This window comes from Oryza glaberrima, chromosome 2 (assembly GCF_000147395.1).
Source record: "Oryza glaberrima chromosome 2, OglaRS2, whole genome shotgun sequence".
Taxonomy (NCBI): domain Eukaryota; kingdom Viridiplantae; phylum Streptophyta; class Magnoliopsida; order Poales; family Poaceae; genus Oryza; species Oryza glaberrima.
This window is the reverse complement of record NC_068327.1, coordinates 22880621-22905827: the sequence shown is the minus strand read 5'-3', so window position 1 is coordinate 22905827 and position 25207 is coordinate 22880621. Positions and strand designations below refer to the sequence as shown.

Below are 25207 nucleotides of genomic sequence, written 5' to 3'. Positions count from 1 at the left end.
TGATGTAACAGGGCAAAAGGCTCGAATATTGGCTTAAAGTGAACAGATGTATGATAAATACACAAGACACATCTATTCACCACTGAATTTTGTGGAGCAGCATCTCCAAACAGTCATTGCAGAGAACAGTAAATAAGTAGCACAGCAAAATGGATCAGCTATTAGTGAAGATAAAAAATGTCGGTTTTAGGCAAATTAGCATCCACCTGTTGTCCGCTTGAATGATGTTTAAAGTAAACAGAGAGGCCATGCATCTCAATCTACAAGGAACGAGATTTTCGTCGATAATACAGGTTTGTGACTTTGTATAACTACACGACTTAAGAGCCTGCATGGATTTGATAACGCTTGACAACGGGTGCCGATGGGCCGAGGGGAATTAGTTCCCCTCGGCAACCTCCGGCGAGAACTCGAGGACGCCGACATTGCCGGTGTGTAGTTCGGTGTAGAACTTGCCGTCGATCGCCGTAAACTTGCGTAAAAACCTGATGATGGCGTCACGGTGGGCAGGGTTGCGGTACTGGTACGGTTGCTGATGGAGCTTCACCCAGTGGTTGTCGCCGGGACGGCAATACCAGAGCTCCGGGTCGGCGAGGTCGATGACGAGCACGGTGCAGCTGGTCGGGTCCATGGGACCACAGCATGACAGGAGGCACCTCCGGCGATGGCTGCCTTCGGCGGTGAGGACGGTGCCGTCGTGGTCGGGGGGCAACCTGACACGGCGGCCGGTGAAAGGGTCCCATAGGAAAGTGCACGGCGAGCCGCGGCGCGCCATGAGCAACCAGCCCTGCGCCGTGGTCCACCAGCGGTGGCCTCTCATCATGTCGTCGACGCCGCCGTCGCCCACCCTCGTTGGCGTTGGCATTGGCGCCAGCAGCGCTCTCTTCGGCACGCTGTACAGGAACGTGGCGTCGCCGTGGCCGCCGAACAGCAGCAGAGGAGCAAGCTTGGGATCCAGAGCGGCAGATGCGTCGACTGCCTCCTCCATGATTTCGACGGACGACTGGCCGATCAAATTCATAAATCTTAACTAATATAAAGAATCGTAATTTTCCTTTCGTCACAAAATTTTCGTGAGTCAATTCCGACCGATTCGTCCGTCAATTCCGACTGAGTGGCCCTCTATCTTCGCTATTTTACAGCGGCCAAAGAAAGAAAAAGAGATCGATACAAATCCTAACGTGTGTAGTCCGTAGCCCAGGTCGTTCCAAAATCGAAAGGAATAAGACTCTAATCCACCTAAATAAAATCTGAAGCATGATCCATAGGAGAACCCCAATCCAGCTGTGTTTCTAAATTCCAAATTTCTAACTAGAACACGAAATTAAGGTTCGAGTGAGGCGCCTGGAGGGGATAAGGTTCGAGTGGTGGGAGGAGATAGCGCCTGGGAAGGGGAGCGAGAAAACGGTTCCCATTTTCTTTATTTATTTTCTTTCCTTTTTTAACGCTACGGTCCTCCGGTTAGACATGAAAGTCTATTGAAAATATCTCATTTGCTAAAATTTATAAAGACAACTTTAAGTAAATAAGAAAAATACAAAATCAATTATTCTACGTGAAAGTAAAAAAGACTTTCACTTTACTTTCACGTTAATATAGCGTTGAGAACAGGTTGTATTTTTTTTCGAAACACAGTATAGATACATGCATTCATATAAACACGTGCACATTGATCCATATGAAAGCACACACGCACAACATATCTCTATGAGAATCTCCAAGACTAAGTCGGTATATTTTTTAGATTAGAGATATCATCACATGCGTCTATCGAATCTTGTTTAATCTTTCTATTATCTCTATCTCTACTACTTAAAAAATTACTTAAAAAATTGAAGGTGTTTTCGTCATCGTGATAAAAAAAAAGGCGAACAAACATATAATGATGAACCCTGAGCTCCACTCAAGATGCTCAAAGCTGTTGTTTGGACCGATCTTTCGGTGAGTTGAGATAACTACGATTTGGAAGAAACGTTGATGATCCGACTACAACCATACAAGACATTGCGTTGCGCCCTTAGCGATCGATACACCTCTCCGATTCATAAGAAGCTTGCACCTTATGTTCGATTAGGTAAAACATCATTATGGTTGTATCCATGGTGATGATGCCCTCATCATATAAAAAGAAAAAAAATAGGAAAGTCCGATTCATCAATGACACGGAGAAAAGAAGACCCACCGTCCGTGATAAAAAAGGTAGAATTTTTTTTGTTCTTATTAATCACTCTATATACCAATCATGTAGGATGGATAAAGCACAAAATCAAATCAAAGATCTACACGGACTGAGAGAACCTGAAAAAAGTCATCTATCAAACAGAACTACACGGAGAATCTAAAAGAATCATCCAATCGGACAGTTACACAGATTGAGAACCCTAGAAAAAAGGAAAAAAAGAGAGGAAAAAAATCACACAAATGAGCGAGTTTGCCATCGGATCCGGTTGTTCTGAGCTCGTCACTGTCACGCCTAAAAATTCCCGAATAGAATTCCAAGCAGAATGTGCATTAAAATCCCCGTCCAGGACCGGCCGGGTTACACAAACGACAAAGTTGACATACAGATCCACGTCTTACAAACATTATAAAAGTCTTACATAAATGCAGCGGAAAACTTAAAAGATATCTGGAGCTAAGCTTGACTTGGACTGCAGCGGGAACACCACTCCACAGGCATCCTCGACGGCACGGATGAAGCCTACTCCTCGGAAAAGCCACCATCTGACGCATACTCAAACTCTGGGGTTTTGGGGAAAATAGAGCAAGACTGAGTACTACCCATTGTACTTAGCAAGTCATACCGGGATAGGGGTATGATGCAGGGTAATCAAAGGATAGCTAGAGTGGTTCATTTGCATAAAGCGAGCATTTATAAACAGTAGTTGGAAGAAATTATAGTAATTAATCAATATTAACCATCCACTGTCCAACACTACACCACGTTGCAACAGACCCAACCATCCACCTAAACTAATCAGTTCCATCAGACTACCCTAGGGTGAGACTAATCACGGTGAATCTGGTTGACCGCCCATAACCGCGGGCACGGCTATTCGAATAGTTTTACTCTGATCAGAGGTGTACAACTATACCCACAAGACACAGCCCCACGACACGTTTCCGTGCGCCGACATGCCACCACGACATATCGGAAAGAGGCCGTGACAGGACCCTTCGCATTACCCCCTCTAACCAAGCACACCACACCTCAGGTTTCACCCCCACTCCTCGCAAGGCAGCGGGCAGTCCCCTCTCGTGCCTAGGTGAATCCGGAAGCCGCATAGGCCGTCGCAGGGCCCATCCAAACTCCATCACGCCCATCCTTGCCTGGATGCGTCGGCTAGAGGAAAGCTACACTACAATCCCAGCCGTTGCCCACGCTGGCTTGTGGTAAGTACGAGAAATTCTTCCAGGGTTTCCCGCGAACTGGTCCTTAATTGCCATGGGCGCGACCATCAAAACCATGCACCCACAGCCCACCATTTAATATATTTTAATTAACCAACACCGGAGCGGTGAGCATTAACCAACATCATTCCTAGAATCTGATATCTATGCATTAATGTTGTCCCCCATTGTATGCAAGTTGAACTAAGCAAGGCTAAGAAATCCCTAGTCCAATCTCTAGTCATGTTATATCCCAAGCTAACAAAGGAACATGGTACAAAATAGCATGGCTATAACAGTAGGTAAACTTCCCATGGTAATATTATAAAACAATGCAGTATTTGAAGGAAAACAATGGAGCATTTGCAATATAGGATCAACATGTTCAAGTGACAAGCATGACTTGCCTTGCTCTGCTGCTGGAGGAACCTCGGCGACTATTTCAAAGTACACCGGAGCGTCGGGAGAGCCAGAATCTAAGCGACATACAAAGCAAACAATACAAACAGGCTATAAGACTACTGAAACAGAGAACAAAACCATTTTTAATGGATTCTACACATTTTTATTGATTTACTAAGACTTGAATGGGCTTAAACGGAGCTCGGATGAATTAGATATGAATTTTAGAAGATTCACTGTGTTTTACTATAAACAAAAAATCCTTAATTGAATTATTGCGCAATAAATAAATCCCGGGAGAGAGAGAGGCGGCGCCGACATGCGGGCCCCACATGGAAGTGACTCGGGGAGGGCGGTTCATGGTGGACCGAGTCCACGGACCGGGAAGGAGCGGCGCACCACGTGGCGCTGACGCAGCGCCGACGTGGCGCACACGCGGCGGCCACATGGCACGCCACGCGGGCGGCCGAACCGACGGCCCCGAACTACCCGAGGGTAGATCGGACGGCGATGGGGAGCACGCGGCCGGCGCGCACGGGCGGCTCGAGCCGGCCCGGCGGCCATGGCGCACGGCGGCGCTACCGCGGGGCGGCGGCGCGGCAGACGGCGGCGTCCGACGGCAAGCGGCGGCAGTGCGACGGCGCGGCGACGCTGGCGGCGGCTAAGCGGCTAGGCGGCGGCGCGGCGACTAGACGGCGCGGGAGAGAGAGAGAGAGGAGAAGGTGCCTCACCGACGACAAGCGACGACGGCGAGCGACGGAGGGCGATGGCGACGGCGGGACGATCTCCGGAACCACCTAGCGAACACGATGAAAGGAGTTAGAGAGGGAGAGGGAGATGGAAGAGGGCGAGGACGCCGGCCAAGGGCGGCGGCCATGGCGATGCTCACCGGCGCACGGCGTGGAGTGGGTTCCGGCGGCGGAATCCGACGGGAGAGGGGTGGACGGGGTGGCCGGCACGACGGCGAACGCGACAGCGTCGACGACGCGGCTCGGCACGGCGGCTAGAGGCGGCTAACGGCGACCGGAGCGGCGGCGGCGGCGGAGAGGAGGGCGACGGCGCTAGGGCGATAGAGGGCACGGGAGAGCTTGGCGAAATGGGAAAAAAGAGAGAGGGGAGAGTGGGGATGCTTAAATAGGGGAGAGGGAGCTCGGACGTGGCCGGTAGAAGCGGGAATCGCTGGCCGACGTGGGGGAAGTGGGAGAGGAGAGAGAGGCGGGATTCGAAAATCGAATCCCGGCTGTCTCGAGCGCGGGCGCGGGCGGGAGAGAGGGGGAAGTGGGTGCGGGGAACACGGGCGCAAGGGCGACGTGGGCGACGTGGCCCGGGAGATGTGGGAGCGGGGTGCGGCGGCGGTTGCGGGGCACGGCGGCGCCAGCTGGAGGAAGGGGACGGGCCCGACAGGTGGGCCCCACCTGTCGGCAACCCCGGGAGAGGGAGGCGGGCGGCCGGCTCAGCTCGGCTGGGCCTCGGCCTTCGACCGGCCCAACGGGAAGAGGAGGGAGAGAGAACGGGCCGGCGGCCCATTCGAAAGAAAAAAAAGGGGAAAAGAAAAAGAAAAGGAAGGAAATGGATTTTCCTGGGATTAAATATTTCTTGTGCTCAATTTTAATTGGTTAAAATTATTTCTAGAGCTCTGAAAATTCCACTAAAAATCTTGTTAGCGTATTTTGACATGTAGAACTCAAGAAAAATCCCACATGCCAAATCCGATTATTATTTGCATTAATTTATTAAGGTTTACTCTTGCTTTACACTGGTATTTTATTGAGACCATTTATAACTTCAATTTAGGCTTGGGAAAGAACTTCAGGGTGTGACAGTCACCATTGCCATTGACCGCGCTCCTGTCATGGCCTCGCCCGCCGGGCACGGCCACACTCACCACATCCCCAACCGCGCACGGCACCCTGTAGGATCAAGGAGGCCGACTAGAGGGGGGGTGAATAGGCGGTCTTAAAACTTAATGGCAGTTAAACAAAACTAACCTAAGTTGCTAGGCAAGGTGAGGTGCAAGGTTAACTAAGCAACTAAGTTAAGTTTTGCAAACCTAAGTGATATGGGCTCAAATATGTCTCTATGAATGCAAATTGCACAAATGTAAATGCAACAAATAAATGAGACAAGAGACAAGGAATTTTTCACCGAGGTTCGGAAACTCGCCGGTTTCCTAATCCCCGTTGAGGCGAGCCCAACTCCACCGCTCAACCACGAAGCCACCGCACGCCCCCTTCGTCAAGGGGTGGGCAAGGTGAGAGCCGGCCCACGGAGAGGACTACCCAAGCCTCGATCACTAGGGGTAGTTCTTCCTTCGCTCCGAAGGTGGTGAACTCCAAACCACTCACAACCGGCGCCGGGCCTCCTCCACAATCTCCTCGGAGAGGTCACCGGGCAACACCTCCACAAGCCGTCTAGGAGGCGGCAACCTCCAAGAGTAACAAGTCTAGGATGCTTGCCGAGGATGATCAAGTGCCACACTAGCTCTAACAATGAAGTAATGCACTTGAATTGGCTTAACTCACTCTCTAACACCTCACTAGATAAACTAAGTGCACAAGGGTGTGAGAGCTCTTGCAAGGGTTCAAGATAATGCAATGGAGTGCCAAAACCTTACCCTTGCTGCTGGGGAGTGGGTATATATACCCCCAACCACCAAAACTAGCCGTTGGAACCGAAATCCCCAACTTTGTGCTCTGCCGGTCAGACCGCCGTTGTGATGCCGGTCAGACCGGACTACTGACTACTTTGCAATTATTGAGCCCACTCAACCTAGCCGGTCTGACCGCAGTGTAGTGGCTGGTCAGACCGTCCACGGCTCGGTCAGACCGCCGTCGGCTCGGTCTGACCGGTTGCGGCTCTGGCGGCTCTGTATCGCCACCAAAATCTAGACCAGTGCAATAGACCAGTGGGGCCGGTCAGACCGGCCTTACCACGCCAGTCAGACCGGCTAACAGACCCGGTCAGACCAGCCTAAGGCTCACGGTCAGACCGCAGGTCACTTTTCAGCTCAACCGACCGTTAGTAAAACGGCAATATCTCTTGATTCGGGTCTCGGAATTTGCCGTTCTTGGACTCTATGGAAAGCTTATTCAAAGGGCCATCCAACCCATGAAAAATCCATCCAAGAAACACAACTTAAGTCAAGGATAAAGGGCTCACACTCCAAAGGATATCCACCGGACATACCCACAAGATGTCACTCACTCCTATTTGACATGCCCACTTCTCTCTTGGTTTAGGACTTGAGAAAACTCATCACACTTGGTTAGACAAGCCCACAAAATGCACCTACATGCATATGAACTAATATGGCACAAGATCATCCACAAGCTCGCTTCATAGACCCCTTCTTGATAGTACGGCGCCTATCTAGCAAATCCGGTCTATACCAAACACCAAGACCGGGAAAAGACTAAGAAAACATTCTTAGCTACATTATATCTTTGCCTTGCACCATCCATCTTGGGGTCAAGCTTGACCCGAGATCAACACTTGTGACCATCCGGTTGAACCATGTTTATGCCGAGGTCTTGTCCATCCTTTGTCAGGACTTTATTCTCATCACAAGCTTGACTTCATTCTTGCCAACATGACGATGTCCTTGGCTTGGTGACCACTAACCCATGGTGTCATTCATTAGCCTCATCGTAGTGGGACCTATTCCTTTTCACACCTCAAAGGAGAACATTAGTCTCAACAAATCGGTTGTCATCCTTCACTTGATGACCAACCGGTTGCATATGAAAGATATGGATATGTTTGTTGAGTATTCATTAACATCACAAGTGTCATATACTCGTATGCAAGCTCAAGTGCAAAGATCTAGTATAAATAATAGGTGAACAACATGGATCTAGAACATGCACAATAAATGTATAGGATTTGCTCCCCCTAAATATATGCATACAAATAAATATACAAGAGATGCAAGTGTATGCATAATTAGAGAATGACCAATGGGGGTTTATCCTATACATATAGAGAAGGCATATGTAGTAATGATGTAGACCAACATAAAACATATACCTTCATGATCTCCATGTTCTCAATGTAAATAAGACTAAATAAGATAACATTCGAGTAAACATTAGTCTCACACTTATATATCAATAACATGGAAATCATATATATGAACATATCAAAAAGTAGGAGATAAGAAGTGGTACATATCGTTTTATCTCCATGCATTTCATCCTTGTCATGATTAAGGTCCATCACAAAAGAATGCATGTCTTCCACATCTCATTATCGGGAAATAACCTAGTAGACAACTTATACAAAAGAGAGGTTAATCCCATAAACATCGGTTTATCATCTATCACCAAAGTAACAATTACACAAATTGTTTAATCCAAGATCTTTCAATCTTTTCTCTCTTTGGTGATGGATAATAACCCGATATAAACAATATAGAGAGATGAGATGAAAAATGATTTCAAATCAAGATAGAAATCTTATAATAAAAAAAATATAGAATAAGCTCCCCCTCAAGATGTGCATACATATGCATATGAAGGAACGCATATGCACATAATCAATAAAGATCAAATAGGAAGCTCACACTATATTTTGGATCCACAAGAGAGACCAAGTTAGAATATGTGAAGTTTAATACATACTTCTCATCATTTTTACTTTCATATCCAAATGAGACTAGTCAAAGAAAGGCTCATAAAAACGTTAGTCTCATATAATTAGATTTGTCATTAATCACCAAAACCAAATTAAGGCACTTGAACTTACACACCCCCTCCCTCTACCCCGGCGACCTACCTTCCGGTGCTCTCTTCCTGCTCGGAGACAGAGGAGAGAAAGAGAGAAGGACGGTCGTCGCCGCCGTCTCCGTGTCATAGGCTTGTAGCCCCACCATCGAGGCCTATGGGGAGAGGGGAAATGGAAGGATGGTTGTCGTCGCCGTCGTCCCCCAACACTGTGCCATGCTAGCGAGACGGGAGGGAGAGGGGGAGATGGAACGGTGCTGCCGGTGGGGGAGGGGAAGGGGAGCGGCGTTGCTGATGGAGGGAGGGGGAAGGGGAGCGGCGCCGCCGGTGGGGAGGGAGAGGGGAAGCGGCGGAAGGGGAGAGGCGCCGCTGACGCCGTCGGTTTGAGAGAGAGAGAGAAGGGAGGGGAAGTGATTTTAGGGTTAGGGTTTGGGTTGCCGCCTTTTTATATATGTTCGGATCAATCGGGACCGTTGATCAGATCAGATGACTGTGGCTTCTCCCGCGTCGGGTTGCCGTTCCCAGGCCGCCACACAATTGGGCCACGTGTATGCTTCGCACGGATAAGTTCAGATTTGGTCCCTCAAGTTGTCCCCGAATCTTCATCCCTAAACCACAATGCTAGGCCAAAATCAGTTTATTTTTCTAAGCAACTGATTTAATTATTTTTATACTTACAGAAATTTTTTTGGTACTATTTTAAGCCATTTAAAAGTGTTGGGAAATTACGATTAATTATTTAATCACTCATAGATTATTTTTAGATAAATGAAACCAACAAAAAATTTATCTAGAAAGTATTAATCATATGATATTGTATTTGACCAAGTTAATATGGTTTCATGTCAAAATAATTATTGGGCTTGTTTGGTTTATTATCCTATGTTGGTAGTGCCAAACTCTAGGCAAGTTTTGACACTACCAATATTTTGGTAGGGTAGAATTATAAATGAGTGTCTTTGGATTTATGCCAATTAAGAGCCAAATTTTAAATTGTGATGAAGAATATTCTAGAATTGTGCCAAATTGAGTATAGGCATTACCAAACATTTGGCTTCAAACCAAATCATCATATTTACTATTTAAACTACCAAAAATTGATATGGCAATATTTTGGTATCAAACCAAAACGCCCCATTATTTCCTTAAATATTAAATTATTTCTAGAATTCAAACATATTCCACTAAAGATTTTTGAGTGAATTTTATTTCGATACTACAAAGTGTGTGTTTCTTTCCCATTGCAGATGCCTTTACCATTTTCCTTTTGTAGAGCATGGTGAATTCAGAGCTGTAACTGCCCCCGTTTATGAAAATTTGTGAAAGTTGGAATATTGTCTGAATGTGTAGAAAATTTGGAATATAGTTTGAGATACAACCTGAATCTGAATATGTATACAGTATGAGATATGTTTTAATATTTTCCTGTATAAAACTTGGAGATATTTGCAAGGTATGTACAAATTCAATATTTTTGTGCACATGTATTATAATAAGTACACAAGCAATCTTAACCATCCATATTTGTTTGATATTCACCCGGTGCAACGCACGGGCATATTTGCTAGTCCTTATAAATAACTATTGGCATAGGAAAGAGGTATGCACGTCCACTACCTACAATTAGTACTCCTACCAATTATCATCTGCACCGCCCGTAGATCAGGAAAAGGAAACATGAGTTCCTACACGATATCAAAATTCAAACTATCAACCCAATTCAAAAGCAAAATCTAAATATTTTGCATATATGGAGAGTGGGTAGCAAACCAACAAAAACCAACCGGGGCGCTGGGGCGGTATACAATCTCCGAGCTGAAGCCGACCTATAATACGAGTCCGGAGGAAACACGCCATGAAAGTAGAGCTCCGTAGCAGCACAAAACGCAGCTCGCCATGCAGGCACGAACTCTCGCGACTCGCGTGAGGAGCACCGCAAAAAGAAGCGCAAGCAGAGATCGACAGATGGAGGCGGCCGCCGCGACGGCGGCGCAAGGACGACGGGACTGGTCGTCTCTCCCGTTGGACATGCTCGTGCTCGTCCTGGATCGGCTCGGGTGGTCGACCCACCCCAGCTTCGCGTCGACGTGCCGGCACTGGCGCTCCGCCGTGTCGCCCTTCTACCCGGCGTGGATCACGCCTCTCCTCCTGAGCGCCGCCGACGTCGGCGTCACGAGCGCCAGGTACTACAGCCCCTACTACCACAGGTGTTTCCAGATCGCCGACACGCTCGTCAAGGTGCCTAACGCTAGGATCTGCTGCTCCACCGGACGACGCCTCACGCTGTGCTCACCTAAATCGATCCTCCAAGCCGATCTCGTACTACTCGCCGGCAGCACCATCCATGAGCTGCCGAAGCCGACACCGCCTTTCGACTCGTCGCCCGATTTCATCGTCTACGACGACCGCGCGCGAAGGTTGTATTGCGTCAACACGACGTCCGCGCTACGGCTCGCCCGTGCGATCCAACAAGACGATGGCCAATGGGGGCCCTGGGAATTGACGGGCTTCGGACCGCAAATTCTGGCGGCACCGACCAGCAACCCGGTGCTCCACGGTGGCTTGCTGTACGTTCTTGGCGAAGACGGGGAGCTCGCGGTGTACGATCCGTGCAACCATGGCGATAGTTTTAAGGTTCTTGATAAGCCTGGGAGCTTTGGAATCGAACACCAAGTCGATAGCCACCTGTTTGAGTCCGACCAAGCTGGCGCGCTCATGGCTGTCCTCGTTGGCTACAGTGGTGCGCCTGTCCATGTCGTCAAGCTCAATGAAGAGACGATGGAGTGGGAGAAGATGCGGTCATTGGAAGGACATGCGTTGTTCACCGGGACATACACGACGACGTTGAGGAAGACTAAGCTTAGGTTGATGCAGAACAAGGTGTTCCTCCCGAGGCTGTACGACTGGCCCGAGACCATCCATGTCGACCTTGTTACACGTGACAGCGAAACAGCATTTGTTCCCAAGTCATACAGTTCGTCTGCCACAAGGGAGATCACCTCGGACATAAATATTTGGTCCTACGAGTTTGGGCAGCACGAAGCAAGAGAGTTTTGGGGATCGGAGAGAGTAATTATAGTATTTGGGTTGATTTTAGTACTAATTGACCCAAATTGCAGTTGTTAGCTCATAATGAAGTTACTCTTCTTTCGGGCTAAAATCAAAATCGACGCAAATGAATTTTGGTATAACATTTACCCTGCACAACTGTATTTCTTTGTTTGGCGTTGAACAATGACGCTATTAATATTATGCGCTCAGCCAATACCATACTTGCTCTCTATGTTGACGAACGAAATGCAAACTAGTGATCCATAATGACCAGAACACTTACTGACGTACATTTTGTATCAGGATCAGCTTCTGCAGCATGAAGAACCCATGTGCAGAACTAGTAGAAATGTCCCGATTTCCTTATATTGATAGTGACGAGTCCGTTGCTGTTGCGGTGCTGCAGTATGCCATAGGCCGGCTTCAGATTTTCAGAGCCGGTTTCAGCACGCAATTCTCTTCAGTTCAGACAAGAGAAGAGAGGTAATCAGCCAAACCAAGCGCATTACTGATTACGTATCCAAGAGAACATTAATTCGGGAACAGAGCAAGTAGTACATACTCAGCTCTCAGCATGTGTAATAGATTCAAAATGAAGATCAACAAAAGCATCACTAGATAAAAACTCAAAAACCAGACAAGTGTTCTCAGTAACCAAGTCTAGCAAGCAAAATCTCCTACCCCCAAACGTACCCAGCCAGTCAGGAGGCGTGAACCAAAAACAAGGTAGCAGAAACCAACTAATCCGATCCTATCAATGCATTAGTTCTACTACTACTACCTATGATCAGTATCATCCCTCGAATGCAGTGGTGCATGCATCATCACACATCATCTCCGTCTTGGACAAAATTGAGTGGAAACTGTAGTGAACCGGTGACCTCTTTCTTCTGAATCATGCATCTACGGGCTGTCCTCGCTGTCGTCAGGAGCCGTGCCCTTGCCAGTGCCCTCGTCATCAGCCACGGCGGCGCTGGCGCTGGCGCTGGCAGTGGCAGTGGCGTCGACGTCGACCTCGCCGCTGGTGTTGCTGTCGGCCGTGGCGTTGGTGATGGCAGGGGGATCGACCTTGTCGCCGGTGTTGCTGTCGTCGGCCGCGACAGTGACAGTGACAGTGCCACTGGCATTGTTGTCAGCAACGGTGGTGTCGTTGTTGACGAGCTCGCCGCTGTCACCCCTGGCACTGCCGCTGGTGCTGTCGTCGACCTTGATCTCGTCGCCGGTGTGGCTGCCAGTGTCAGCCGCAGCGCTGGGATTGGTGGTGGTGGAGTCGACCTCGTAGCCCGCGCCCGTCATGACGCTGCTAGCCACGGCCATGGCTCTGGCAATGGCGCCGTTGACGTCATCGTCGCCGGTGCGGCTGCCACTGCCAGTGTCAGTCGCGGTGTTGGGGTTGGTGCTGGTGCTGGAGACATCGTGGCCCTGTAACGGGAAGCCGCCCAACTCGGCCTCGACTTTGTCGAAGGCCTCGAAGATATCCCTCATATTGTACCTCGTGGGGCTGGCATTGAGGCCGGCCTCGATTTCCCTGGGAGTGGGAGAGGGGCCGTCGTGGGCCCTGCGGACCTGAGGCTTGGGCCTGAAGATGGGATCGAGATCCACCTCGTCGCTGTTGATGCCGAACGTGTCGTCGCTGTTGATGAAGGTGAAGACGTCCTCGGTGTCGATGTTCGTGGCGATGTCCAAGTTAGCGGCGAGGTCGTCGCTGCCGAAGTTAGTGGCGATGTCCAAGTTAGCGGCGAGGTCGCCGCCGCTGTCGAACGCGGCATTGGCGCTGCCGCCGCCGCTGCCGGGGCCGGTGCTGGAGCCGGCCTTGTAGCCCGTGGTGGTGGTCCCGGCAGTGGCAGTGTCGTCGACGCCCTCGCCGCTCGTGGCGCTCGTGTCGCTGTCGCTGCCACCAGCCGGGCCGGCACTGGTGCTGGCAACGTTAGAGGCGGCAGTGTCAAAGGCAGCGGGATCGACCAGCTCATACTGGAACTGGAAGGCGCCGGGCTTGAACTGAACCAGGATGACGGTCGTGTTCTCGCCCGATGGCAAGCCGGACTGAACAAGCTCCTCACAGATGACACGCAGCTCTACCCCCTACTGCATAGCAATATTAATTGGTCACAGCAATATTGGTAACAGCAGTTTTAACAGGGAAAGAATCCAAACTCAAAGCAGATGGCAGTTTGTCAGTCAGGCATGTATATTCAGCGCTAAACAAAGTACTGGTTTTCGGGAGTTTAGGGGATAAGCACTGTTATTCTACAAAAAGAGAAACCAGGTTATTTATATTTCTTGGTTGAAGTCACTTCCTAGAACAGATAGCATAATTAATACCAATAAGATATATTGTCCTGCCAAGAAGACAAACTGAGGAAAAAAAAAAAAGACTCACCAATAAACGGACATGTATGTAAGCAACCACATCCGCACTTTCCATGCAAGACCTGCAGGGAAAAAATATACAGTACGTAATGCGGTTAGTATGAAATTATGAATGATACTATATATGCATCAAAAAGGAGAAAAAGAATCATGCCAATGAGTACTGGTGACATTAAAATGATCAAATAGTTACTGACAGTTCTTTTTTGCTGAAGAGTTACCACTTACCAGAGGCCTTGACTTGCTATAACAAGAAACTCCATGTCACCAGTTATGTCATGCTGACGTAGAAAGGGCCATTTTCCATCAGATCCCACCCCGGCAAAACAAACTTTATATTCTACCAAACGAACATAGTTACACTTACAGTGTGGATGTCAGGATCACATATCAACATTTGTTCTTCACGATTTAAATCTTTGTTCTGCTTGAAAGCAAAGTCACCTGAAATGTAAGTAGGTAAAACGCCAATCACAGTGTTATGTGGTTTTTTTTTATTACATGCAATCAATGAAAAATAGGCTCAGGAAAAACTATACCAATTGATCTTGAGATTGTTACACTTTTCCCAAAGTAACTGAGGATCCATTGTTCCTTGATTACATAATTCTCCATTACTTTTTCACAATCAACTCCAAGAGATATTCCTCCTGCATTTTGAACTCTCTCTCTCTTTCAGACTCGCTTGTTCTTGGTTTATGATCGGAGGATAAATCAATAGCCTTTTGACAGAACAGAAACAAGCACAAATGTTAGGCACACAAGAAACGAGCATGCAAATTAGGTAACGACCAGAAATTCAATAGGGAAACAATCACTATACCAGACCACCTTGTCTTGAGAGTACGCAACGAGAATCACCAGCATGTCCAACAATCATTTGGTCACCTCTGATGACAACCACACATGCTGTGCTCCCTTCATATGCTGGCCCAGTATACGCCTGGAAAAACAAGAACAAAACTGAAGTGTAAAACACAGAACCACAACATAGAAGGAAAAGGCTACCAAAAAATAGCTCAAGAAAGCCAACAGGTAAAGAAAAACATTTCTGAAAACCAAACCAGTGTACGAAAGAAATAGCCATCGAAGGGATGTTGCAAAAAATACCTCAATTTGGGTAGCATAGTATGATAAGAACCAAGGTGCAATGAGAACTTAATAACCTGTTGGCCTCCAACTCTGTAAACCAGCAATTGATATGTAACTAATTGAACCTTTTTTAATAGGAGCAATTAGTCGAGGTTAGGGTTAAACATATCTCCTCCAACTCCAAAGTACATCTCAAGAAAGAACAACAGTCTCGATATCAAACACATTCTTCCATTTCCTTTTTCATAGATACAATATGCACACTGTCCAACAAATACAATTTTGAGTAACTTCTTCAAGATATGGATATTCGAGGACACTAGGGGATAAAAGATTACTACCTGCGGGAAAGGCCAAAAGTTAGCACAGACACCAGCCTTGAGAAAATACATCCATCCATTATCACGAGGAATAACTAACTCTCTCCAAGCATCGGATTGTTGCAGGTTCTCATCCATGCTGCAGCATTTACACAAGAACAATGATATCCCACATTTCCAAGTGCAGCTATAAACAAAATGATAAAGTAGGCTAAAATAACCTAAAAAACACATTGTCCAGTGCGTTGGTGAGATCATTGTGATAGTCTTCATGATTGCAAAGCTCAATGTGAAATCGTTTTGCGCAGTACGATGCTACTTCAGCTCCTGTGATAGAAAATAAACAACTCAGCATGGTGGCTCGATAGGATGGATCATGATTACTTCTATGTGCATAGAAGCTTATAAATTAAAACAATGTTATGAACACTAGTAGCAGAACATCACTTTAACAGGTTTCATAAGAAAATAGAGTTAGCCAACCTGTTAATCTGTGATTATCCTCTTAATTATCATGACTATTTGTATTAACTCACATTCATGCGGTGTTTTATCCCTCATGAATTAAAATTTCCTTTTATGTAGTTCAGGTTACCCTTGCAAGCATGCCGCACGAATGTGATTACTGAACTTGGTTCGTTATCCTTAACTATAGCATCATATTTATTTGAAAATTGACAGGTAAAAGTTTCAACATATACAGCTAAGTTTTCAAAACATGCACAAAGATAAAAATGTGATACACACAGACAAACATAGCATGACGTAAGCAGTTACGCCAACAATTTGGAGGGTTTGAAACAAAAAAGATGACAATGAAGCAAACCTCCATGGCCATCATAAACACCAAAAAATGACGTGGACTTGGTATCATCAAGACTTAGAATAGCTGCATGCTAGAGAATAAGGAGAGCGTATATCAGTCTCGGCATTTTACACAAATTACTTACAGATCAATAAGAATTTTTTGGCAGAACTATCCTAATTTTTGTAATACAAAAGGCTGCAAGTTTACTCACAGCATCTTCCATTTTATCACCCAATCCCTGCATAGATGACACGACATACTTAATTCTATCATTTTCTTCTTCAACAGTGACCTTCGATTCTACAGGAAGGCTGTTACCCATAGCGGAGCTTGCTTTGCTGAAAATTTAACATGAATACAAATATAAAATAACATTATTGACAAAAACGAAAAAATAGCATCGAGTAAACAAAGCCACAATAGGACAGAGAGTTCTTTCGAGGCAGAAAACAGAGAGACGTGTAGAGAAGAAGCATCCTGCATATTGCATCAGGAACAGCGAAATGAACAGAAGAAGGCATCTAGCTAATACAAATTCAGAAACTGGCACTTCCGCAACATACCAAAACAGGGCAAACTGAAAAGACAAGCAGAGAAGATAAACGAATTGATGTGGTCTAATTTCTCGCGCTTGCACTGGTACAAATAGAGAAACGGAAGGCAAGATCAAGACCAACGTGTTCTGAGGAGAGGCGAACGAGATCACCATGAAGCTTCGGTGCTCATCAAACTCATCCAAGAAACCCACGCACACCCCAACTTCAAAAACATCAAGCAACAGTACAACACGGGTACGGAAGCCAAGAACACGAGGGGAAAAAAGATCACTGCCAGGTAAAATCTTAGCAAATTTCGGACTCCGAAACGCCTTAAAATTCGAGAAGAGAACGAGGCGCAGTGCTACTTGACCAAGACGTAAGGAAGACGAGCGGATTGCATCAGGAACAGCAAAAATAATAAGAACACACCAAAACAGAACTGAAAAAATTAAAAAAAAATCAGAGAAGAGACGAATTCATGGCGTCTAACTTCTCGCGCACGCACTGGTCGCGCCAGGAACTGTCAACATCAACATGCTCCGATGGGAGAGAGGCGAACGGAGTCGGAGACCACCATGAAGTTCCGTTGCTCGTCAACCTTCTCATCCAACTCTAAGAAAACCACGCCTCAAATGCATCAACCATCAAGCAGCAACATCACGGGTACAGGAAGCCAAGAACACGAAAAAAAAAACAAAGAGGAACATAGCGCGGTAAAGAGGTTCAAGTTTCGGAAACCGAGACGCCTCCAGATTCAAGCAAGAGTTCGACGCGCGGCGCCGCTCGATCAATGCCACTCAGCGAAGACAAGAACGAGAGGACCGCGACACGAAACACCAAGCAAACAAACACCACCACCGCACCAATGGAGCAAGATCGAAGAAGAATAGGGAGAAGAATCTCACGGCGCTTTCGGAGAAGAAGTAGGGTTTAGGGATGGAGGCGGCGGACGAAACCACAGAGGAGAGGAGGACGAAGTGGGAGAGAGATCTCACCTCTCACCTTTCGCCGCTGCTCTTGAGACGCGCGCGCGAGAGAGAGACGAGAGAGAGAGAGAGAGAGAGAGAGATGCGGAAAAGTGGTTGTGCAGTTGTGCTGCGAAGGGCAAAAAAAAGTTGCGCTTAAATACCTGGACGAGACGTATCTCCTCCGTCGGATCGTCCCTCGCAGCTGATCCAACGCTCGAGGAGTGGCCCCATCCTGTGGCTGGTGGTCCCCACGGATCCCTCAGCCTGCATGACTCATCCCCGTGTAGTTCTCTTTTATACTCATCATCAACTAGTCAGTTCATCAATCTGAGTACAGTTTCCACACGTACTCCTAATCTGGAACATGACAGCTTCCATACAATTTCCACACTAATCAAGTCATGTTCTTTTGCATCATTGCATGGATGACCAAAATTCTAACATTTCAAATCCCAGACAAAAAAAATCATGTAGACTGTAGCAGGATTAGCTGAACTGGAATTTGTAAACATGGCAAGATAATATAAGTTTTTTTTACAAATTAATCCAGTACATCGATCACATCATGTTGGCAAATGGTATGATGATGTTATCAAGCTTAGAAGGTAGAGAGACCTGCTGCTGCTGCTGCTGGTCTTGCTGTGATCCGCCGATTCCAGTGCTCGTGATGTCTGAAGGGCCATCTCAGAATGGAGCCGCATGCAGCTCATAGCCATCTACAAGACAAACATGCCAATGGAGTTAGATGGCAGTGTTAAAAGTTATTGCGTTTCCAGCTTAGTGGATTGGTTTCTCTTTATAAGGTAAAAAGAGGTCCTGTTTTTCTTTACAGATTTGCCGGGACAGCCGAAAGAGGTCGCCCAAATTGTATTAAGAAGAAAGAGGGTGTCACGAAGGTTACAGAATCGACCTTAGACAGTCGAGCAGGGTGCTAGCCGCAGCTAACGCCCCCCAAAAGAAAAGAAAAACGGCCACCTTAGGGTGACGCCTCCAAAAACTCTAGACACTTTACGCTTTTGTTAATCTACTCGTTTGAAGATCTCTTTTCTTTACAGATTGCTGAAAGAGCTGGATCACTGAATGAGTATAACATTAGATTAAAGGAATGAGAGGAGGGAGTAGGTTACTGAAAATTAAAGCATATGATGAGTGATATTAGCTCTTTCATTTTCAGATTGTGAATCATATCACAGTGAAATTATTAGTTCTTTCAGGCTAAAATCAAAGGCGATGCATACGGAATTCGATATAACATTTGCCCTTTATCTTTCGCCACTAGTGCTCTTGAGATGAGAATGCGTGAGCCTGTGAGGGAGGGAGAAGCAGAAAGTGGTTGTGCAGCAAACCGCGCAAGGAGAAGCAGCATTGCGCTTAAATACCTGCACTGGACGCATCTCGGCCGTCGGATTGTCCCTCGCGGCTGATCCAATGCTCCAGGAGTGCCCCGTTCTGTGGCTGGTGGTCCCCATGGAGCACACGCCCTCCTCCTCCTCCTCTCGCCCTGCATGATCCATCCACAGGTAAATTTTCTTTTGCTCAACTAATCAATTCAAAGTTTTCAAACATAGTAGTAATCTGGAACAGAAGACTTACATAAATTGTTTCACGTAAATCAATTCATGTTCTATGTATGAATGACGAAAAATCTAGCACTCCAAAACCAAATACATCAATCGATTTATATATCTAGTCCAGTACATTGATCATTTTGATGGTATCAAGCTTAAAAGGCAGAGACCTGCAGTTCCTGGCCATGCTGCGATCCACTGATTCAGTGCTCATGATGTCTGAAGATCTCGGAACAGAGTTGCAAACAGGTCATGATGCCTGCAAGGAGACAAACATGACAATGGAGGAGTTAGATGACAATGTGAGAAGTTACTGAGTTTCCAGTGTACTGAAATGGTTTTCTAATTATGAGTTGAACAAAAAACGAGTCTGGTTTTACTCTACACATTACTGAAAAGAGCTGGATCATTGGTTGAGTATAATAGAAGACCAAATGGAATGATAGAAAGAAGTACGTTACAGGAAACTAAAGCATAAGGTGGGAGTTATTAGCTCTTTATTTTCAGATAGTGAATTATCTCACAGTGAAAATACTCTTCTTTCAGGTTAAAATCAAAGACAATTCAAATGAATTTGATATAACGTTTACCCTGAACAACTGTACTTCTTTGTTGGTTCAAAAATGACCCTATTAGTATTATGTGCTGAGCCTATTGTACTATAATTGCTCTACTTTGACGAACAAAATGCAAATCGGTGATTCATAACAGAGATATCCCCCCATAGTGACCAAAGTACATACTGATATTCATTCTGTATCAGGATCAGCTTCTGCAACATGAAGAGCCCATATGTGTATCAATTCCAAACCAGTTGAAATGTCCCGATTTCCTTCTATAAGAGCTGATGAGACATACAATGGGTGCAGCACTATCAATATGCAAAAAGCTGCAAACAACACAGACCTTCTGATGCTTCAGGATGTTGTGAAACAGCTGTATAGAACGAAATTTGATGTCAAAATGGTAACTTACCAATAAAATTCCTTAACAGGGAAATGTTTGTTTAGGCTTGGCATACCTAGATCTGATCATATCAAGAAGACATGGGGCGACAGCTGATGCTTCCGGATGCATTGCCATGCACTTCATACAGACACCGAGCATGTATATCACTTTACCTAGGACAACAAAGTAGCGACCAAGGAAATCGATACCATATTACTAACGAAGTTCAACATGCCATTCTTCCTTCACATTAGTTTACACTGGTATTTTTCCTGCATACAAGGGACACACAAATCATTCGTATCAGTTGGGATGTTGTGCATTGTGATCCTTAGCAATCTCAATTACTTTTCTACATGCTAAATTACACATTGCAGAGATAATGTACAAAATCATCAATATGTACATGAATCTAAAACAAAACTGTGGAGAAAGTTTATTAGTATTATGTAGTACAGATTTATATAGAGGTGAATTGACCCTAAGCATAATTCGTAAATTTACAACTACCAAATCAAATGCAAGCTATCTACGGATCTACCAGCAGGGGCGAAGCCCAATAGAGGCCCGTGGGTGCAGATGAACCCCCCTCAAAAAAAATTTTTAGTTATTACCCCCATATCTCGGCCCTATATGCACCCTCTTGGCCCAATATAGTGCACCCACAGCCCAAACAACAGTCCAGTTAACGTTGTAAGCCCATGAGGAGAGTCGAATCCAGATCAATCTTTTCTCTTCTCGACTTCTCGTATGCCGCGTCCCGTCGCTGCCAATCTTGACGACTCCGCCTCGCGTCTGTTTGGCTTCCACGCCGCTGCTCTGCAATCAGCCAATCCCAGTCTCCCAGACAACACTTGCCCATCTCAACATCGCGACGCGCCGCCGTCGGCCGTCGCCCTCGGCAGCTCACCGTCACCGTCGCCGTCGCCCCTGCTTGCTTAGCGCCTGCGTTGCTCGCTCCAGCCGCAGGAGCCAGGAAGGCAGGAAGCCGGTCGCCAGGCAACCAGCTAACCAGGAGCAAGCATCAGACCACACTTTCACAAGCCACGAAGCCAACAACGACATCATCCATCTCCATCAACTGATCAGCACACAGCCACATTGTGCGTTAGTAGAGACAAGGTAAGAAAGCATGCTTCATCTATTTCTTTTTTAATCAATTTGATTTATTAAATACAAAGGCCTAAAATTTTTATTGGTTGTTTTTTTTTTTACATTGTAGAATTAGGAGGCCAGTAGGGTTCAATTTGGAATCCTTCAGAATTGGAATAAAATTGCAGATTGGGGGAAAATTTGAGAATTTGAGTTGAAGGTGCTATTTGGATGTAAGTCATATCAATTTTCATTCTACCTCTGTACTTGAATGAATGATAAAATCAGTATATATTTACATCCTCCTGAATCATCTAAGGATAGGTTAATTGATGGAACGATTTTACAAAAGGAAAGTGCCAGAGCCGAATAGTGCTAACAATGCATGTAATTCATGTTTGGATGATATAAACTGGGAAGATGAGATTAAATATGATCCAGGATTAAGAAAACAAATTGATGAGTACCATCCTAATCTCAGAGAGAGGGTGAGAAGGAAATACTTGGAGAATGGCCCTTGTCAACCTCGCACATTTGCTTTTCCTATGACAGGTTCAAGAAGGTTTGTCCCGGAATGGTTTGATGAGTTTGGAAGTTGGCTTGAATACAGTGAGTCCAAAAATCAAGCATATTGTTTTTTCTGTTTCTTGTTTAGAGAAAAGAAGGATGGTGGATATGAAGCATTTGTTAAAAATGGTTGGAATGGTTTTCATAGAAAAGAAAGGTTGAAATTGCATGTAGGTGATGTCGGTGGTTCACACTATCAAGCAATGAAGAAGTGTGATGATTTATTACAAAAAAGACAGCACATTGATGTTGCTTTTCATAGTGTGAGAGAAACTGGTAAGAGGGACTATCTTACTCGGTTGAATGGGTCCATTGATGTTGCTAGGATGCTAGTAAAGCTAGGATTGCCTTTCCGAGGTCACGATGAGTCAAAGGAGTCCTACAACAGAGGCAACTTCAGGGAATTTCGTGATTACACAGCGGAACAAAACCCATCCTTAAGAAAGGCAATAGGTACAAAAAAATCAGATAACAGTCTTTTGGTTGCTCCTGAAATACAGAGGGATATTGTGAAATGTTTTGCAAAGGAAGTGCTACATGCTATTCTAGAAGAAATTGGGCATGATGTTTTTTGCTTGCTAGTTGATGAATCAAGAGATGTTTCTTGCAAAGAACAAATGGCAGTGGTCTTGAGATATGTTGATAAATATGGAATTGTGAGAGAGAGATTTGTTGGTCTTGTCCATGTGACTGAAACAACTTCTGCCTATCTCAAGTCTTCTATTGATGCTCTATTTGCAGAACTGAAGCTAAGTCTAAAGCAAGTTAGAGGGCAAGGATATGACGGTGCTAGCAATATGCGAGATGAGTTCAATGGTTTGCAATCATTGATCATGAGGGAAAATAGTTCAGCTTATTATGTTCACTGTTTTGCTCACCAACTCCAATTGGTTCTTGTGGCTATTGTGAGAAAACATAAAGGCGTTAGTGATTTTTTTACTAAGATTTCCATCTTACTGAATGTGGTGGGTGGATCATCTAAGAGAAGGGATTTGATTAGAGATATTAATGTTAAAGAAATGAGTAAGGCATTGGGTTGTGGGCAACTTCAAACTGGAACCGGGTTGAATCAAGAGCAATGTCTTCAGAGACCTGGGGATACTCGATGGAGTTCCCACTATAAAACTCTCAAAAGTTTGGTTGGCATGTTTGCTACAATAGTCAAAGTGCTAGAAATTGTGGAAAAAGACAAAAATGATTGGAAAATTAGAGATCAAGCATCGAATCTTTTGGAGTACTTCCAATCTTTTGATTTTGTCTTCTATTTGCACCTCATGTTGACTATATTAACAATCACAAACAGCTTGTCACTAGCATTGCAACGGAAGGATCAAGACATAGTGAATGCTATGAAATGTGTAAAGTCAACTAGGCTCAATTTGGATGAGCTTAGAAGAGAAAAGTGGGAGAAAGTTCTAGATGAAGTCTCTGACTTTTGTGACAAGTATGATATTGTCAAATTGGAAATGGAAGATACATATATTGATCCCAAGAAGCGTAGGCACAAATCTGGAATTACAAACAAGCATTACTATCAAGTGGATTGTTTTAATGATGTTATTGATTGGATACTTCAAGAGCTTGACAATCGCTTCAGTGAGACAAGCTCTCAATTGCTTATTTGCTCATCGGCTTTTAGTCCAAGAGACTCATTTCATGATTTCAATCTAGAGAATTTGATGAGTTTAGCAAAATCGTATCCTAGTGATTTTAATTCTGGAAATTTGAGGGACCTTAGCCACCAACTTGGTCTCTACACCGCTGATGTGAGGGATGATGGTAGATTCTCCAATATACAAACTATTGCCGAGCTTTCTCAAATAATGGTGGAGACAAGAAAACATCTTTGTTATCCATTGGTTTATCAACTTTTAAAACTTGTACTTGTATTGCCCGTCGCTACTGCCACAGTTGAGAGGTGCTTTTCAGCTAAGAATGTGAAAACATATTTGCGCAATAAAATTGGTGATGAGTACTTAAGTGATAGCCTTATTTGTTATGTGGAGAAAGAAGAAATGAAGAAAGTCACCAATGAGGCCGTTGTTCGTCGCTTCATGAACATGCAAGGACGCAGATTTGATGATGATTGAAGGTAATGATTGTATCTAAGTGCTGGATTCTACTTTTTATTTGAAAAATGAGAACTGATTTTGATGTTAACTTGTTTTAGGTTATCAAATCATCGTCGAGGATGTTGAGATAATGAAATAGAATGGTGTTTGCTTATGTTTGCATATGCAGATCATCTTTTGCTCATGGGTTAGTAACCAATTCTCAATTATCAATGTTATTAGTGGATTTCTTAATTTTGAAAAACAATGTTTGTCACTTTTTTTATTTTATTGATGCATGTGTGTCTCTACTGTTGATGTAAAAAATTATTAATCAACGGTTCTATCGAAAATGTAGCTTGAAGTTATATATATTGATATACTTGTGGCAAAATCTCGAACCCCCCTCCATTTTGCTCTAGCTTCGCCACTGTCTACCAGCTTTAGCATCCATGTTCCGCACCGAGAGCAAGCTAGGTTAGTTTAGGCAAACGGATCATATCAACACCAGAGTTATTTATCACAAAACCTATCCCCACATAGTACTACTGCAGGCATACGCAACACAGCAACGGGCGACCTCTTTTTTGTGGGGCTAGAAATAAAATCGAAGAGAGGAAGAATCCACTCACTTCTCGTCGAGCATGCGGACCTCCTCGTCGATCCGCGCGCGCATCTCGGCGAGCAGCTGCGTCGTCCGGCTTGAGCAGCACGCCCGCGGTGGCCAGCGACTCGAACAGCGGCGCCATGCCATCGGACTTGACGGCGTCGAGGGCATCGGAGCGGAGGGCGACATTGGCGAGGTCGTCGAGGTCGGGGCGGGAGAGGAGGAAGAGCTCGTGAGCCAGCACCAGGTGGCGCTCCTGCTTCGCCTCCTCGCCGCCGGCGTCCATGTCGTTCTCGTCGGAGTTGGGGAGTCGCGGGTTTTCCGGTATGGTCGGCTGGGGAGAAATCGGTGTGACCGTGAGTGTGAGTGAGTGAGTCTATTGCTGTTGCCGAGCTGAAAGAGTAACCGTGACCCAAGAAGCAGCCCGCTACGGCCTACTTCAGACCATGGGCCGATTTCAGGCACAAAATGCCTACAGCCCGCATGGCACGACGCTCCCTCCTCCTCCTTTTTCGCGTACTTCGAGCCGGCGCGACGGCCGCGCCTCCTTCCTTTTTCCATCCACCTTCCGGCACGACGGATCGACGGTGGCACATCCCCTATACTCCCGTGCTCTACGCCCGCGCCACCACCTGTCAGTTGTCACCTCCCTCTGCTGGTGTCGGCCTCCACACCGGCACGAAGATTTGACAAGGAAGTACTCCCTCCGTTTC

General features: G+C 45.8%; 2 protein-coding genes and 1 pseudogene across 2 annotated transcripts; 1 reads left to right on the top strand and 2 right to left on the bottom strand.

The window, feature by feature from the left end:
- Positions 1-101: 101 nt before the first annotated feature.
- On the bottom strand, positions 102-1066 carry LOC127763101 (uncharacterized). The gene has a single exon (XM_052287711.1). The coding sequence runs from the start codon at positions 1019-1021 to the stop codon at positions 380-382; it is 642 nt and encodes a 213-aa protein (XP_052143671.1). The 5' UTR covers positions 1022-1066; the 3' UTR covers positions 102-379.
- A 9412-nt stretch (positions 1067-10478) lies between these two features.
- On the top strand, positions 10479-11620 carry LOC127763100 (uncharacterized; annotated as a pseudogene).
- A 486-nt stretch (positions 11621-12106) lies between these two features.
- LOC127763097 (probable protein phosphatase 2C 18) lies at positions 12107-24640 on the bottom strand. Its single transcript, XM_052287702.1, is given in 18 exon segments — positions 12107-13649; positions 13945-13996; positions 14163-14215; positions 14302-14378; positions 14474-14606; positions 14609-14656; positions 14758-14877; positions 15368-15485; positions 15568-15673; positions 16173-16242; positions 16366-16492; positions 17823-17925; positions 18277-18377; positions 19041-19162; positions 19255-19488; positions 19973-20165; positions 20251-20449; positions 24520-24640. Coding segments are annotated over 11 exon segments (2070 nt in total). The 5' UTR covers positions 16477-16492; positions 17823-17925; positions 18277-18377; positions 19041-19162; positions 19255-19488; positions 19973-20165; positions 20251-20449; positions 24520-24640; the 3' UTR covers positions 12107-12467.
- Positions 24641-25207: the final 567 nt, after the last annotated feature.

Excerpts from the sequence above, each read along its gene's own strand:
- LOC127763101 (XM_052287711.1), bottom strand. The coding sequence starts at position 1,021 with ATGAATTTGATCGGCCAGTCGTCCGTCGAAATCATGGAGGAGGCAGTC.